The 19,462-nt window shown below is 36.0% G+C and overlaps 1 protein-coding gene across 2 annotated transcripts; it reads right to left on the bottom strand.

Moving 5' to 3' along the window:
- Positions 1-278: 278 nt before the first annotated feature.
- LOC120632570 (pancreatic triacylglycerol lipase-like) lies at positions 279-7,228 on the bottom strand. Of its 2 annotated transcripts, XM_039902467.1 has the most exons (7): positions 7,096-7,228; positions 6,844-7,032; positions 4,661-4,838; positions 3,679-3,827; positions 2,336-2,581; positions 1,407-1,743; positions 279-366 (listed from the first exon to the last, which is right to left on the bottom strand). In XM_039902467.1, exons 2-7 carry the CDS (start codon positions 6,875-6,877, stop codon positions 321-323), a joined length of 990 nt encoding a protein of 329 aa, XP_039758401.1. In that variant the 5' UTR covers positions 6,878-7,032; positions 7,096-7,228; the 3' UTR covers positions 279-320. The 2 variants fall into 2 exon arrangements, with proteins under 2 accessions (XP_039758401.1, XP_039758400.1); XM_039902466.1 differs by lacking the exon at positions 7,096-7,228 and having other exon boundaries at positions 6,844-7,053.
- Between the last annotated feature and the right edge of the window lie 12,234 nt (positions 7,229-19,462).

Below are 19,462 nucleotides of genomic sequence, written 5' to 3'. Positions count from 1 at the left end.
AGACTGCATAATCACTTATCACCAGGTGAGATTGCAGTCAAGGGCTAACTTGTAGTGGAATATAAAAAAACCTTCATTGTTAAACCAAGTAATATTTATTTGCCTACAACGCACATAACTCCAAAAAGAGGTGTTTGCTGGGTGTCGAACTCGGTACACTAGCGAGGTCAAAGTCTAGCCACTAGGTTATCATCATTTAAGATTTTAGGCTGTTAGTAGGATATAGAAAACGAATAAAATATCTCAAAGACCTACTTTATTGAATGAAACAATATATTTTGCGGATGAAAAACATATTTATTTACATAATAACTGGAAGATTAAAACGGGTATCTTCTTCCTGTGTTGACTCTGAACAAACCAGATCTGTAACAAAAAGAAAACAATTATTAAAATTATTGAAAACAAACTCCATCGGATCGGATGGGAGCTAGAATATTGTATTCCCGCGATAGAGAACCCAATTCAAATTTGGTTAAGATGTAAATTAAAACTCACTAATTTAAAAAATTATTAAGTAGTCCATAAATTCGAATGATGAAGTCATATAAATTTGAATAGGAACCACAAATTATATTGTAATTAGAATTCATATTATTCTTATCAGATACTCCTAGCGCATTGCTTACTCATAAATACAACCTTATTATATTATTTACTAAATCATATTGGAAGGCACCTTTATACACAGGTGTGCCGAGAAGGTGAGTTCTTCTATGTTATGGCACCCTAGTACTTATATTTCTTAGATGATTGGCTTTCATTTAATTTTTTTTAATAACACTTTAAAAACTAAGATAAGGTTACAGATAGGGGTACAGTATATTATATTATTTACTAGATCTTTTCATTGACAAGATTCAATATAAATGAGCATAATAGTCCTTAGCATGATATTTCTTTCTTATATCTTGAAGCTATTAGTGGTAGGGCTTTTTGTTTATGTTAAGTATAGTTCCATAAACACATTTCTGGGAACTTTTATTATTAGCATCAGTAGCCTTTCGTTCCACTGCTGAGCACAGGTCTCCTGTCTCAAAAAAAAAAACACCAACAACTATTTTGGATCTTCTACTTTGTCGTTACAGTCTTGACAGACTGGTCGTAGTCGTCATCTGGGTATTGTCATTGTTCCCTAACATTTGCCTTGCTTGCTCGTTCATATAGAGGAACCTTGATTGCGGCCTCCACTTGGCCAGTCCATCTCATCGGTGATCTTTGCAATTTTGGATGTTGATAGCATAATTAGAATTCATCGGTATGATAGAATATCAAAAGACCTGAAACTAGTATGTTCGAATAGACCATGACCATTGACAATCCTTTACTTAAAAAAATAAATAAAATAAAAAAGCCATTTATTCTACTACCAATAAATAAAGAATCCTTTCCAATCCTTTACTTACCCTCTCTTATTTAAGTCATCATTGCCCATATGGAAATTGCTTCCGCGGCAATTATTAGTAGAAACCTGTGTTGTGCTTGAACACTGTCTGGCCACAAGATGGTTACGGGTTACTGTTGAAGCAAATAGCTCATACGCTCGGTTATGGTTACATAAACTGGTGGCACAACCAGGCTGTGAGGTACCACCATTAGGGAAGAAGTCAGCATCAGCGATGGCTGATCCAATGCCTAGACCGGTAAGACCTCCATCGGTATGAATAGCTTCTACGTATACACCATCAGAGCCACGAAGACGATTTCTGTTATAGCTCCAAAGGGGACCCGCTGGGTCCAAGCCTGAAAAGGGCGCGTAGTTTAAGTGACGAATTGATTATATTGAGGAACTGGAGAAATCTTTAGTTCCTCCAGCAAGGTTTTGTATAATTTTTTACTTAGGCTTTTAAGATGAAGATTTTCGTAACATAAAATATCATCAATCATCAATCAACCAACCATCAATCAATCAATCATCAATCATTAATCAATACTGGTTTGTAACGATGGATGCATGGATGTATGCTACTCTTTCATGCAAAAAGTCACAAACTAATTTAACTTTAATTCAAATTTTTGTAACTATTTTGTTTATTTAATATTAATATCTCATGTAAGTTTTTGATTTAGTTTAGTTTTTTATTATTCTGTGAAATAATAGTGTAGATGGTTCATGTGTCAGTGACAAATAAAGAATTATTATTATCAGCTGAAATTCGGAATGGAGATTATACCTTGGACAAAGATATACCTAAGTTAAATTTTACACCGGGAAAGTGTACGATTTTCGCTGGGTTTATGAAAAACCAAAAAAATGGACGAAGGCGCGGGCAGCAGCTAGTACGCGTAGTAGCGCTATTGGTTTGAAATTCTAAGAAATAAATCCATTACTTACCAGTAACACGAGCTACTCTTCCGCCCAGTTCTCTTCCAGCGTTACCTACTAAATGTGCGCCCAAACTGAAGCCAACGAGATGCATTCTATTAAAAGGTTGTCCAGTAACACTGTTCAGGAAAGTTAAGAACTGTCCAAGACCACGTCCTACTGCTGGTACACCGGAGGCAGCTGTTGGGTAGGTAGACACAGCGAGCCTTCTCCAGCATAAAATAATAACATTAGTGTCACTTTTACCAAGGTATGCTGAAAGAAACAAGTGTTTTGGTTAGTTGCAGTAATCAATAATTTAATTTTTGACAGCTGACTATCGCAGTGGGCAGTGACCCCTTCCTTGTTTGTGTTGTCCAATGCCTTCTAAGTTTGATTGATGAACATGTATGTTTTTCAGTTTATCTATATATTGTAAGTACTACCGGACCCGCGCGACTTCGTCCGCGAATGAGTCGACTTAAAAAAATAGTCGTATGTCCAATATAAATGATTCTGAGATTCCAATATAAATGAATCCTAGCTAGATCGATTTATCGCACCTGTATACTTAATTTCATTAAAATCGTTGGAGCCGATTCCGAGATTCCAATTACATATATACAAGAATTGCTCGTTTAAAGATATAAAATGTGTGTATTGGTATTATTCATAAAAAATATACATCAGTCATCTTCGTACCCATAACACGCTACGCTTAATTTGGGGCTTGATGGCCATATTTATTTATTTATTCATTTTGGCATAGGAGCAGTTAAAGTTTATGTAACAAATAGGAGCAGCGCGTAACTTAAGTCAAATTCAAAAATGTTTTATTCGTGTAGACCTATCACAGTCACTTATGAAAGTAATAAACTTTTATAAGTTATATGCGTTTTAAGCAATTAAAATATCACTTGCTTTAACAATGAAGTAAAATATCGTGAGGAAACCTGCATGCGAGTTCTCCACAATGTTCTCAAAGGCGTTTGGAATCCGCAAATCCGCGCTGGGTCAGCGTGGTGAACTACGGCCTACTCTTCTTACTGTGGGAGGATACACCGGCATAATAGTGGGCTGGTAATGTGATGATATGATGATGATGACGATTTTGAAGAGATGACATCAAACGAATCGCAGGAAGTCGCTGAACCCAAGTGGCACGATGACCGTGGTTTTTGGAACTTTCTCCTAAATATCTATCTGTATATAGCAATGGACGCCCATTGATTGACATGATGATGATAACATATTTTAACAAACGGTCTGTCTACACTAGAATTTCAAAATCAACTTCCTGTTTAAACTTAATAATAAATACAAAAAACTCTGTATAGCAAAAGCATTATTGAGAATAGATTTACGTTAATTACCGTCTCTGATTGTTGGGTTAATATTAGTGTTTTCACCGCCGAGCCAGCCATGTGCTACTACCACGGTAGGGTTATTGGCGTTAAAATTCGATGAGCGTATACTGTTTGCATTGTTCATTACTAGCCTTTGGGATGACCTTCTATTGCGCCTGCAAATATAAATGTAATGAGTAATGTAAGTCACGGATATATAACTCAATATACCAACATTACGAAAGTAACATGGGGGTAAGTCATTTTTACCCAACAATCTACAATCGAAGTGATATGACTGTTTTAAAAAAACTGCACTCCTTTTGTATGTTTAATAAATCAAAGAGAGAAAGAGATTTATTTATTAAAATAGGCACATAGATGGCACTTTTGATGCGTTTATTATATACAAAATGTGTACATAGCAGTGAGTAGTGATGGCGATAACTACATTCGTAAACTTAAAACTAAAGCTCCGAGGGTTCCAAACGCGCCCTGGTGCAAGAAGAAGCCCACAACAAACTTAGCCGGGTGTTCTTTTTGTTATCACCATCTCACATTGTCATTTGAAAATATTTAAAAAGCAACCTGGTTAGAGCAATTGTTCACACCCAAGAATTTTTATCGTTTATGCAGTTCTTAATACTGTAATAGGACTTTTCTATAAGCTTTCGCTTGATACAAACTTTGAACTTTTTAAGAGACATCCCCAATATATCAACCGATAATTTATTGTAAAATAGTATACAATTTCCTTTAAATGAATTGCTTATTTTATGTAGTCTAGTGTACTGCACTGCAAGTTTATTTTTGCTTCTAACGTTCAAACGATTGCAGTCACATTTTCTTTAAAATTTTCATATTTTGATGATTTCTGTGAACATACATAGAATTTTTAAATACGAGTATGTATTGGCTATAGACTGTCATTATTTGAACATCTTTAAATTTATCTCTTTATAACAATTTCGGCCCCATTTTATTGATCGCATTTAAAGATACAACATACCTTGTGTAGAGCAAGTATTTGTTGTTAGCTGGGTTTCTCTCAACTTCCATCAAAAGTTCTGAATCTACGGGCTCGAGCAAATCTACGGTATGCATAACGCCATCTTCATCTGGGAATTCGATGTATTGGGGGTATTTACCGTCAACTAGTGGAGCGGGGCCCGCGATCGCGGAATAAACTGAAAAGAAAAAAGAATGATAAAAGCATTGGTAAGTTTTAATTGTATGTATCGTTAGTTCATTTAGAAAATATAAAAAATATTATATTTATTACAACTGACGTGGAGTTTATTACTTATTAATTTGAACGTTATAACCCGTCTTAAAAATATTTTTTTTATTCTTAATGTTTAACTCTTAAGTATTCCTTAGTTAATTGATATGTTCAGTGGCGTGCATAGAGGGTATGCATAGGGTATGCAGATGATATAAAATGGAGAAAATCTCCAGTAAGAGTTATAGAAAGCCTACCCTTGAGTATTTATAACTCGTACTGGCGATTTTCTTCATTTTATATAATCTGCATACCCTGTGCATGCCCTTTATGCACGCCACTGGATATGTTTAACAAAGTATAGTAGTAGGAATAAACAACTATTATCTAGAATTTTCTTACAGGGCCTCTTTTCTGTATGACATGCAACAAATTCTTATATACAAATTGCATTGAGAAGCACTGACATTTGTCCTCTTGACAGTAATTTTATAATGAAGTATCACATTTGAAATCATAAACTGCATTTCGTGGCGTAGAGGCATTACCATTTTCATACAGAACCAAAGCTCTGGTTAATGAACCAAAGTCTGACCGCGGCGGCATTCGAGTCATTCGATAGAGAGTAGAATTATATTTGGTTTACCAAATGTCATCATCAACTGAACTAAAACAGGTCGTTACCAAATAATTGTTGTTTATTTTTAAGGCAAATATATTTGATCTTATCTATCGAGTATATCGTGCCTGATGAAAAGAAATGAGGTGGTTATATTTTTTTATATTCTTAAATGACAAATCATTTTATTTTTTATACTCTTAAGAAATGAAACTGACATTCGATCTCATACGAACGTTGAAAAACTCTTTTAACGAACGTTAAAAAAGTTTGCCTAGCGGAGATCGCTATGAAGCGATAAGGCAGTGTTTTGTATTTTACTTCTATCTTTATTCCTTAACTTCTAGTGAGCAAATATAGAGTGAAAATGAAATACATTATTATTTAATTTCAAGAAACTGATCATTACTTTTAAAATTTCTCGATTGCTACGCGATCATGCTTTATGGGTAGATAGAGATTGGCATAATTTATTTATTTTTAAACTTTTAGCATCCTCTATCATAAATGAGTTTTTTAATCAAGTTAGCAATATACTCGTAAGTTAGCTCTTGACTTAAATCTCACTTTTATCAATTTCTACGCGGCAGTATAGCGCAACACTAAATCACTAGTCAGTAGGTACCCAGCCACGCCGGAAGCCCAATAAACTGAACCAGACCAGATAAAATAGAAAAATTATAAATTCCCAATTGGCCAGTCCGGGATCGAACCCCACTTATAGAGAGCACTCGCCACTGTGCCAGGGAGGTCGACACAACATGCGTCTATTTTACAGGGTTCCCAAAGGGTAAAACGTTTTTCTGTCTGTCTGTATGTCTGCCTGTCTGCCTTACTGTATCTGTTTGTATGTATGTTTGTCTGTTTGTCGGTCTGCCAGACCAGGCTGCATCTAATGAACCGTGTTTAAGGAGACCCGCATACAAAGTGTTTTTTTTTTCTCGTTTTTGCTCGATATTGATAAGGCAACATAGACGCTTGAAATATTAACAGAAAATTTAAAAAAAGGGGGCTCCAGTACTACAAATGTGCCGTTTTTGAACCATATCGGTCTCTATGCGACATCGTACCGGAACGTTTAATCGCTTAACGGCACGTTTTTGCTGCGTGATGAGTAGCCAAAAATAATTAAACTTCAGAAATTATAAATTCCTAAATTGCCACAACTGGGGGATCGAATTCGGGACCTACTAATAATGTTTAGACAGGACTGTGTTACTTCGCTCTTTTAGAATGGAACCCTTCGTGCACGAGTCTGACTCGCACTTGGCCGGTTTTTCTTTTCTTACAATAAGTAGAATCTTTGATGAGAGCTACAACGTAAAAAAAAACTACTACAAAGTAAACTCACCCGCTACGCACAAGAAGAACAAGACCGTCTTCATGCTTCCAACTTTATCGTACCTACTAGATTTTCCTTTCCGGATCCCTCTTTTTATTTGTGTATTATCAGATTTGTGTTTGGCAATCGGTAATTTAAAATTTATCACTGCTTTAAACTATTATGATGATTAATCGATTTATTTGTTTGCCACTGGAACTGTTTTTGTTTCATTAGATTAATTTAATTTAATGTTTTTTTTATATACTCTTAAGTACTTACGTATACAGATAAGTATATTTTATGATTATATTTGGACAAATACATTTTGCTCAATGTTTTGGTGTTATTTTTATTAAGTTGGTATTGCGGTCCTGTTATTTACGGATCGTGGCTACGTTAATACTGCAGTACTGAATTCATCTATCAGCATTATTTACATCAATACTTCACGAGTCACGACTACATTGAATAGCTTCTACTTCTTGAATACAGAGGATTCTTTACAAAAGGCAGTGGACTTCCGCTATTCTATATGATCATAATAAAATAGGAACAAGTAGGTATGTATACATCTATTCAATAAAAGTACAAAGGCTTTTATATACAAAAGAAGTAACGTTAGAATGGAAACACCCGATCCTTGTTTACTTCATATAATCCGAATCTGTAAAACAAAAGAGAAAAGAGAATGGTACATGTTAACAAAATAAATTAATTATTATCTATAGGCCCACACACACACACACACACACACATACAAAACTACGATTGTTGAAAATTAAACACGTGTGCACTTATTTTATTATACAGCCTCGCGTGTATTACTTATATTGGGTAGCAAATAAATAAAATATTGTTCTAAAAAAAGAACGCATTAAATATGGAGTATTCAGCTACATATTAGACGTACATGTACGGTTTGTTACTCGATCACGCCTTAACAGCTGAAATGATCTGGATGAAATTTTGCTTAGTTATGGATTATAGTTCTTTATAGTCAATAGGCTACTTTTGATTTGGGAAAACTGTATAGTTTCGTGGCTTAGGTTTTTAAAACAGTTCGTTGTGTATTCGTGCATAGCGGTAGGTCAGCTCAGGGGTCAGAGTATAAGGCATATACTCGTATATCAAAAATTCCATTTTAACGAGGTCGCTGGCAACAACTTGTGTTCTATATATTCCTGAACTATGTAATATCGTCCATGCGCATTTGTGAGCGCTGTAGTTTTAAGTGGGAGGTGTCGGGTTCGATTCCCGAAAGGGGCAATTTGGAAACTAATGCCGTGACTGGTTACTACCTACAACGACGTGCCCCTAAGCGATTTAGCATTCCGTTACAATGTCGGGTAGAAACCGATAAGCGGTTAAGCACCACGGTTATCGGAATACTTATTTCACAGTAGCCTATCTATCTACTAAAAATAATGATAAAAGATTTTAAATATTGTACAAAAAACATATTTAGTAATAAGTAGTCGATAATAACTATCCCATAATCCATTACAAAATGAATAACCAGTGGACCACAAAACGTGGTCTTTATACATACTAGGTAGTATAATTCGGCCATTGTGAGCAATCATTCCTGACAGGTATAATTCAATCGACGTTGCCCTGGTAAGGAATAATTATTATTAAGAACTTCAATGCAGTTTATAATGAGAGAGTTGAGATTTAATTGATAAATTATTTTAATACAATATTCATATTTGTTATTATATATATATATTTATATTTATTTATTTCAATTTTATAATATCATATTATTAAATACGAGTAAAGCTAAAGAATGCGTTCTTTTGTATATAAGGTGTTGTTGACGGTTGTATTCCAATTTTATTTGGGACTGGGAACGATATAGTGAATGTAGTTAGTTTTAAATAACGATCGACTCGCACAGAATGGGTTTTATTTCCCTTATATAGGTCTTGTATAAGAAGTTTTTCCATTTATTATCATAACTTTTAGATTCGCCTTCCCCTAGGCCCAAATGTATGTAATATAGTTTTCATTATTGTACTTGAACACAGTGATTTTTTTATCGCCGACCATCGCATGACCACGAATCCTTTAATATGTAAACAAAAATGTAAAGATTCATTTCTGCATTTAGAAATTAGCATCAGTTGATCTAAATCAGTACTTATTCGAATATTCTTTCTTTTGCGTGAAACAATCGTAACTGATTGAATTGATACCGCTGACATTCGATAATGCTAACGAAACTACTATAACAATTTCCTTAATAAAAATATTTTTTGTTTAATATTTTTAGCAATATATATTGGCAATGATGGTAATCGAATCAACGCAATCGAATAAGTAGTAAGAACATGTCAGACTAGGAAAAAAAACAAACAGTTAAAAATATGACCCACTTAATCCGTGCAATGTCTTCTATTGTGAAATTTTCTACTTACATTTACTTTTTTTTCTTTACTTCGATTGCGTGAATGTTAACTACGGTTTATATGGTATCAAACGGTCGCCATCTAGTGACAGTACAGTGTTCCAGTATAGGGCTCCCTCGATAACTTTCTATAATCCTGATCAAATAAGTAAACGTAGATAGATAATTTCACGCTTGGTATTCTTCGCCCAGTGCGAAGGATGACGAGTCTTTTATTCATACTGCCTATGGTGAGAGAGTATCACTTTGATGCCGCTGGCGCGTTGTTTCATTGTTTTCGTCAAAGGTGTTTCTATCTGTGCCGTAAAATCTAAGTTGTGGCTTCTCACGTGTCGTAAAATAACGATCCTCTATGCTTAACGTTAACTTCATCATCATCACATCAACCCATTACCGGCCAACTACAGAGCACGGGTCTCCTCCCACAATGAGAAGGGGTTAAGGCCGTAGTCCCCCACGCTGGCCTAGTGTGGATCGGTGGACTCCAAACACCTTTGAGAACATTATGTTGAGCTCGCAGTCATGCAAGTTTCCTCACGATGTTTTCCTTTACCGTTGATGCAAGTGATATTTTAATTTCTTAAAACGCACAGAACTTAGGAAAGTTAGAGGTGCGTGCTGGGATTCGAACTCGGCCCCCCAAAAGGGAAGTCGAGCTCCCGCCTAATGCGCTATCACCGTTAACTTACCATATTCGAAATCATCAAAATTGGTAAATATGACTAATATATAAAATTGTGCTCCATTTTCATCACACAAGATTGAACAATAATTCTTAAATTATGAAATTATGTTGGAAAATAGGATATGCTGAGTTTCTGCCTTCCGGACAAGTGGTAAAGTACACACAAGCAGATATGCTTGACGTTTCAAAAGTGCTTATACTAAGTAGCTTAGCAACCAATCAACCTGATATTTGACAAAGAGTTAGTTGAAAATACGGAGTAAATACGAAGATAATCCCAGGAAAAGAAATGAAATGAAACCGCTGAGCCGTGAATAAGTAACACTTTCAGTCAATAAAATAACCAAAGAAATAATTCTCATTGTAGACTAACTTCGTCCAGTGTTTAATCTGCGCGCGCATCGAACGTTTGTTTTGTAATAGGATGTAAATGAAGGATAGCATAATGATAATAATGTACATACACACCCAAACACACACACACCCTAACAAATATACACACACTAACGCACACACACTGACAAGGGTTTTTTGTAACTTTCTTTTACTTGTGACAAAATCTTTAATTGGCTGTATTTTTTTGCTTTCTTGTAACGCTGTTTATTTATTTATTTATTCATTAAAACTCACCAGCAATTAGTTGTAACTATTGTATGTATGTTGTATGTTTTATGTATGTAGGTGTGTAGTATTGACGGCCGACTGGCGCAGTGGGCAACGACTCTGCTTTCTGAGTCCAAGACCCTGGGTTCGATTCCCACAACTGGAAAATGTTTGTGTGATGAACACGAATGTTTTTCAGTGTCTGGGTGTTCATCTGTGTATTATAAGTAAGTATTTATGTATATTATTCATACAAATATTCATCAGACATCTAAGTACCCATAACACAAGCTACGCTTACTTTGGGGCGAGATGGCGATGTGTTTATTGTCTTAGTATTTTATTTATTACTACAATACCTTATAAATGTAATTATACTATAAGTCTCATAAGAAGGCTCAGAGTCACTCAGCGGGCGATGGAGAGAGCTATGTTAGGAGTATCTCTACGTGATCGAGTCGCGAAGCTGATGTGGCAATGGGCGGGGCACTTAGCTCGGAGAACCGATGGACGTTGGGGTCTTAAGGTGCTGGAATGGCGTCCCCGCACCGGTAAACGCAGCGTGGGTCGGCCCTCAACGAGGTGGACAAATGACATGAGCCGAGTAGCTGGGAGCTGCTGGAGGCAAGACAAAAGACCTATGTCCAGCAGTGAACGTCAATTAGTTGAGGTGATGTGATGGTGATTATGACATTCATAAAAAAATTAAATTATGTGTTAGAATTATAAACTGTTGACTTTCATTAATAAAATAAACAAAAATAGAATGTTTACGTGTGTGAGGCAGCCTTACATGCAAATTCACAGTCGCCGGTACAGTTCGTGCTATCTAACACCGTGAGAATCTACAATTAGGCGGATGCGTGATCTCTTTGGCCTCACTTTTACATTTCGCGCATAAATTCTTGCCTTTTTCGTACTACAAAGCTTGCGAGGAAAGAACAGTGGTGTTTTACGTTTGTAAAAGGGAAGTGGATTAAGCTGAAATAGGTGAACATGTAACGAGCTCGCCTAAAGTGTTACTAAAAGTAGGTTTCTTATGCTCTTTTTTTAATTATTTTTTATTTCCACTACAAGTTCGCCCTTGACTGCAATCGCACTGGTTTCAAGTGATGATGCAGTCTAAAATAGTAGCGGGCTAACCTGATAGGGAGTATGACTGTCATATAACCCTTATCTTTAATTTTTTTTTTTTTTTGTAAAATATTTAAAATCTTATTTCATTATTTTTAGTAGATAGATAGGCCACTGTGAAATAAGTATTCCGATAACCTTGTGCAACACAAAAATAGAGAAACAAGCGTTAATTTTTTCATGAGCAAACGTGCGACACGTTTCAATATTTGATTGGAAACAACTTGGATATTTTTTTGAAGTAAAGGATAAGGTAATTGTTACTAAAAACCTACAGTCGGTAGTTAGCAAGTCCGATACATCCTTCGTCGCTACTTATTGTTCTCAGATCAGTGTTCCAGATCGATATACGCTACGCAGGCAGCCTGAAGTGTCGTGACAAGAATCGCGTCTTCACACTGTTTTCTAGTGTTCCAGTAATCAACTTAATACGTTATACGATAACCGAAGATATATAATAAACTAAGAGGAAACCATATTATTTATTACAAATTAATTTTAATACTTCCCCTTACTTATGTATTTTGACGGCCGAGTGGCGCAGTGGGCAGCGACCCTGCTTTCTGAGTCCAAGGCCGTGGGTTCAATTCCCACAACTGGAAAATGTTTGTGTAATGAACATGAATGGTTTTCAGTGTCTGGGTGTTTATCTGTATATTATAAGTATTTATGTGTATTATATTCATATAAAAATATTCATCAGCTATCTCAGTACCCATAACACAAGCTACGCTTACTTTGGGGCTAGATGGCGATGTGTGTATTGCCGTAGTATATTTATTTATTCGATCAGTACGGTTAACACCAATTACACTAATTCTATACTCAATATTTAATTATACATGTTGAAAGAGATCAACTGAAAGAAAAAAAACATATATCAATAATAAAACCTACTAGTAACTGTTTTCTGTTCTTACACAATCAAGCCAGGTTAAAAACATAGTGCAGTTACATTTCTCACAGAACTGCAGACAGCCGTGTTCCAAGTATCCGCAAACATGACACAGAGGTGACTCTGGCAGCAGTGCATTTAGCGCAATATAAAGAGTGCGAGAACGGGAGATCTAACGGGACACTGTGCGGCAAGACAGGATGGCTAAACATTTGCTTTGGCGAAACAGACGTAATTAACAATAATCATCTAAACAGTATATGCTCCCAAAAGTAATTTTACAAACTGTAAAAATCATCTGGAGCATAAGAGTTTATTTTAAATATTTAACTTTATACCAAACCGAATAACAATTTTATTACAGTGTTAAACAACTCAAATCCCCTTACTTATTTATTTTCATAGGTTTAGTAGCTTCATTTTAAAAAATAGTTTCCCTTATTGCATTATGTTTTACCAGCACCACTAAAACTTAAATACAAAATTCAAGAAATGTAATCAATATTCATAGCATATCGATTGATTCCGACTATAATTAACTTGATAAAATCATACTCGCAGTAGGCTAAAACTGCTAAGCAATCATTAGGTTCACCATAATCGGGTTTGACTTTTATAAAGAACAATGTTAAAGATATGACCGATATTGTATATCGTCATCCTTGTAACCTATTACGGTCCCACAGCTGGTAGCGGGTCAAATCAGACCAGTAAGCCTAGCATTCGTGCAACGAGATAGTTATCTCTATTATTTACTCGTAATTTTTTCTATAGCGTTAGACGAGATAATTTTCTCGTGGTGGGCATAATTTTCTCGTGGTGGGCATGGTAGCCAGAAATAGCGCGTTTGGAACCCTCACTGGTAATTATTATCGCCATCATCTTATTACCATTAACCATGTACACACCTTTTTTACGCATGTGTAATATACGCATCGAAAGTGCCATCTATTTCAATAAAAATATATTTGATTTTGCCTTTGGCTTGAACCATATTTGTGACTTAATAGCAACACGAATTAATAAAATATTGAGATAAAGTACTAATACTATTAAAGTTAATTATATTAAACTGGTTTTATTTTCTTAAGGTCGGGTTGTAGTTTTCAACGTTGTGAAATTGAATGGTTATGCCAGGTTATTAAGTAAACAGCGGATGGAAGTTTATATGGGGAAAATGTACTTGTCAGAAGTTCGCAGGCAAAGTCGCGGGAAACGAGGTATGAAGAATGCCCAAACGCCTGGCTACCCCAATATTGGAACAAGCTCATTATCAATGCATAACTGCGGTGTCTTGGTGTCCCATTCAGCCAAATATCAGTATTAATAATAGAGTTGGTTTAACACCCCAGAGAGCCAAATTTTCAGCCTCTTTGAATTCGGACGTGCCATACATTTTTTCTATGCTTACTTCTTTATTGATACATGTACATCATTATTTATTTAGATTTATATTTGAATTTTAGGTTTTTGGGAGCTGGGGAAATGTTTTGTTGTGAGTTGTTGCGTTTTTACAACTTGAAACTGTAGTATCGTAAGCTCATCTTACCTTATTAAGAATATTACGAATATTCAGCATACATTTGGTTACATAGCTAATGACCTAAACTAACACTTTTATCTAGGAAAGTGCAAAAGTTCCAGCAATAACTATAACGGAATTCCGCGAAGATGAGAACCTAACTTTAAGTTCCGCGTATTAAATTTTTTACACCATTATTTTTAACTACTCCCATGTTTTTTTAATTCACATTGGACCCAACCATAGATTCGAAGAAGCCAAGAAATAAGGCAATAACACAGAATTATTAATCTCATAAAACTAGTTAAATTAGGTAGTTAGTTTAGTTATTCACAGTCCACAACCTAATTGTGGCACACCTTTTACGTCAGTTAGTGCTCGAGTTGTGTTCAGCTTCAGTCGTTTGGGTTTATTTATTTAAATAATTATCAATTATAATTATCAAAATAATAATAACAAAAAAATACATAATCTTACAAAGCAGACAGTTTAAATAAAAAAAGGTCGCCATATAAAATTAATTTCGAATCAATTTTCATAGTATGAAAATCTCCGTTAGAAATAAGCTCGTAAAACTGGAGCATTAAGTTTGATTAAACGCAGAGCGGGGGATCTAATATAAAACTATTATAGCCGGAGCATAAAAGTTATTCCTCCAAATAACACAGACGGCCGTCTTAGCCCGTTAAACTGGTAGTTTTCGACAGATTTCCTTGACAACTACGGTGTCCGAAGTCTGTTGTATTATTGAAGCAATTGGTTGGTACTCCCACGCGCCTCCAACTTTTCTAATCCAAACTATCGGTACAAGCGTTCAATCTTCGAGGAATCTCGTTCCAGAGAACGAGATTCCTCGATGTACTATTGTGATACTACTATTGTGATGTACTATTATGATGTACTATTGTGGAAGGACAGATCCTTCCACAATAGTACATCAGTATTTATGGTAAACCACGTACTGAGACGATTACATTCTCTTCTACGTAATAGTATCTTGCAGAATAGTCGTGTAGAGAAAAGTATAGTGAGTTTCTTGAAGCTAGCTATACCGTGTTTTGTGTTAGGTTTTAAATTATTACACTTTACTAGACGCTTAATATATTGAGTTTCTGTTTACCCGCGGAAATCAACATTTATTTCAAGAATAAAAGGAGTTTTCAAAAGTCTTAGTTCTGAAGTTAATATGTAACAGTTATACCTACCAGTACAAATTACCTGAAATCATCATCATGTATGCCCACTACAGGGCGCTGGTCACCTCCTACAATGGGAAGGGTTTAGGGCCCAGTCCATCAGTGCATCTGGCCATTGGTGGACTCCACACGCCATTGAGAATATTATGGAGAATTTTCAGGCATGCAGGTTTCCTCACGTAATCCTTCACCGTCGAAGCAGGTGATTTTATAATAATTTGTATATCTCTTCACCACAAGCGATAAAATTCTACAGATTCGAAGTCGGCTCGCCGAAAGTGAATCTGAAACCCTTTTCACTGAAGCTATCACCGCTTCGTCTATTGAAATCTATTTAACTGTTTCAAATAAAGCAACAACGTTAACAAAAAATATATAAAAGCTAATAAAATTACCATCAAAGTTCTCGGCTGTTTCTAAATTACAGATAGATTATGTTGTTTTCTTTTTTGTGCTTGTATCAATGTAAAATGGAAGAGCGCTTGGCATATTTGTAAACCTCTTTTTCAGTCGGTAGGTGTTATGCTTAGCAAAAATTATTAAAATATTCTTTCCTTACGAAAAAAACCCCGAGTGTTTAAAATTTTTATTTAAGATTTTGTTTAAGATGTACAAAGAGTACCTACCTATGTATTTAACAATGGTCTCACTCAAATAATTCAAGTTAAGCTATGAAAAGAGAAAATCTCAGAAATCCACAATCTCAAAAGCTTAGACATTGGTACGTTACACTATATTTATATTGTACTCATCAAACGACCTGCAGTCGAGCAACCGACCGAGATAAGCTTTGGGACCCTCCCATTAACAAAGGAAAGGGCTTTATGCCTATAGTGGCACATAAATTGAGTCTTATTAAGACGATGCCGACGTCCAGACTGATGAAAGACCAGCTTAATGCCTGGGGCCTCGTGAACAGGCTAACTTTTAAATAAGCTACGTACTTGCCTAGTCCTAATAAATCTAAGCGAACTGTCTTATGTTTTACGCGTACTTTGGAGATTTCATATTGCATTTGGAAGATGAGGGATAGGCAAGACGTAGGTCTTTCTTTTAGTCACGTACTTTTTGTCTGGTAGAAGGCCTCGGTCGTGGAAAGTTACCGATACAAAGTCGCGTAGAAAACTACTAGGGGTACAGTTTTTTCTTACGACTCCGAGAAGGCGGCATGCTGTAGCCCATATCAAAGCACATGAGGTCGAGGCATTGTTTTCTCACGACATGAGCTCTATATGTGTCGATAAGGAATACATTGGTGAATTCCTAGAGCCGAGAGCCTCCCAATATGAGTCAGGATGGCCGTAAAAAAGGGATATAGGTTTTTTCCAATAACCGGACTACGCCTAATGGGTTATCATTTCAGATTGAATCATCAATTAACACCAGGTGACAATGCAGTAAAAGGCTAACTTGGAATGAAACAATAGGGTCAAATGTTCAATGCGCAGTCTGATAAATTTAAGTAATTAATTTCTTCTTGTTGTCCAATCGATCGTCAGTCGATACGAGTCTAATTCGAGTCTAAGCTAGTTAGTTAAATTGTTATGCCCGTTTTCAGCAAACCTAAGCATCGCCTAAGTCTAACGACTGAAATGATGATTTAGGCGATGTGTGTAGAAAAAAAATGTACCACCATCTTAGGTGATAACTATTGATGAACGGTTGATGTATATATTGGAATCTCCTTAGATAAGGCGTTACTTACTGAGGCATTGCCTTTATCGTCGTTAGTGAAAATGGGCATAAGAGTCGCTCAGCGGGCAATGGAGTTACGTGATCGATTTGGAAATGAAGGGATCCGTGAGACATCCATAATTATCGACATGGCCTAACGATGCGCCAGTAACTTTTGCTATTCAAAAAATTCAAAATTCAAAATTCATTTATTTCAAGTAGGCCTAATATAAGCACTTTTGAAACGTCAAGTCTGTCTGTAGTGACTCTACCACCGGTTCGGAAGGCAGATTCTACCGAGAAGAAGCCGGCAAGAAACCCAGCAGTTGCTCTTTTCCAACATTAACAATTTACATTTTACATTTCCAAATTCATTTTTCTATCTTGTGAGAGATGAAAGCGGAGCCGGATGCTTCCAAGCAACCTTGTCATTAAGAAATTCATCAATTGAATAATAACCTCGCTGTAATAAATGTGTTTTAACACATTCTTTAAACTTATGGCTAAGTTGTACTCCTACCTACTATAGTGAACCATTACAATAAATCATCATTTTAGAGGGATCTTGCAGACGGGCACGTGTTAACGCACTCCTTGTTTGTATTCTGTGTACGACATCGATGTGCCTGCTGCATAAGTACGTGTACCGAAAACTATATAGTGCAAAGAACCCGAATAATGTATTAGTATATTTCTGATAAAACCATTTATAATTTAGATTAGAAAACAGATCAGCTATGCGAGCATAGCTTTACCCGTGTGCATCTTGTATTCTTAACAGAAAACAATAAATGAAAAATCCTGTAGTACTTTTTTACCCCTAGCCTAGTGGTGAGGAAGTTGGCCTGCCTTTCGGGGGGCCGAGCTCTAATCCCAGCACGCACTACTATTTTTTCTAAGTTATGTGCGTTATATACAATTGAAATATCTAAATATAAAATCTAACCCCTATAGCCTGCAGACATTTTTATAAACACAAACTCGAAACTCAAACTCCCAAATTTTCTGCCAATTATCCTATCAAAAGAGCTGAGCAGGCATGTCTTTACTCTTCTACTGCGAGTATTTAGTTTCAATATCAGCAGCATAAAAGATAAATTGTTCATATTATTCCAAATCAGTTTAAGAATGAGGCGTTCTTCTATCAGAGCAATCTCTTCCTATTTCTGCACTCCTGGTATAACGGTTCGCAAAAACTTATAAAAATGGCATTTCTGCGTTTGTTCAAGGGGGGACCCTTGCTAAAATAAAAAAGCTGTAGCTAACAGGGGTTATTGTATCGGCAAGCCAACGAGGGCTGCTTTCAGTAAGACTGCACGATTTCAAGCCAGCCTGCAGACATTTTTATAAACACAAACTCGAAACTCAAACTCCCAAATTTTCTGCCAAGTATCCTATCAAAAGAGCTGAGTAGGCATGTCTTTACTCTTCTACTGCGAGTATTTAGTTTCAATATCAGCAGCATAAAAGATAAATTGTTCATATTATTCCAAATCAGTTTAAGAATGAGGCGTTCTTCTATCAGAGCAATCTCTTCTTATTTCTGCATTCCTTGTATAACGATTCGCAAAAACTTATAAAAATGGCATTTCTGCGTTTGTTCAAGGGGGGACCCTTGCTAAACTAAAAAAGCTGTAGCTAACAGGGGTTATTGTATCGGCAAGCCAAACAGGGCTGCTTTCAGTAAGACTGCACGATTTCAAGCCAGCCTGCAGACATTTTTATAAACACAAACTCGAAACTCAAACTCCCAAATTTTCTGCCAAGTATCCTATCAAAAGAGCTGAGTAGGCATGTCTTTACTCTTCTACTGCGAGTATTTAGTTTCAATATCAGCAGCATAAAAGATAAATTGTTCATATTATTCCAAATCAGTTTAAGAATGAGGCGTTCTTCTATCAGAGCAATCTCTTTCTATTTCTGCACTCCTGGTATAACGATTCGCAAAAACTTATAAAAATGGCATTTCTGCGTTTGTTCAAGGGGGGACCCTTGCTAAAATAAAAAAGCTGTAGCTAACAGGGGTTATTGTATCGGCAAGCCACCGAGGGCTGCTTTCAGTAAGACTGTACGATTTCAAGCCAGCCTGCAGACATTTTTATAAACACAAACTCGAAACTCAAACTCCCAAATTTTCTGCCAAGTATCCTATCAAAAGAGCTGAGTAGGCATGTCTTTACTCTTCTACTGCGAGTATTTAGTTTCAAAGTGAGCAGTATAAAAGATGAATTGTTCATATTATGCCAAATCAGTTTAAGAATGAGGCGTTTTTCTATCAGAGCAATCTCTTCCTATTTCTGCACTCCTGGTATAACGATTCGCAAAAACTTATAAAAATGGCATTTCTGCGTTTGTTCAAGGGGGGACCCTTGCTAAAATAAAAAAGCTGTAGCTAACAGGGGTTATTGTATCGGAAAGCCACCGAGGGCTGCTTTCAGTAAGACTGTACGATTTCAAGCCAGCCTGCAGACACTTTTATAAACACAAACTCGAAACTCAAACTCCCAAATTTTCTGCCAAGTATCCT

This window comes from Pararge aegeria, chromosome 20 (genome assembly GCF_905163445.1).
Source record: "Pararge aegeria chromosome 20, ilParAegt1.1, whole genome shotgun sequence".
NCBI lineage: Eukaryota > Metazoa > Arthropoda > Insecta > Lepidoptera > Nymphalidae > Pararge > Pararge aegeria.
Note: the sequence above shows the minus strand (reverse complement) of the source record. Positions and strands in the feature narration are given on the sequence as shown.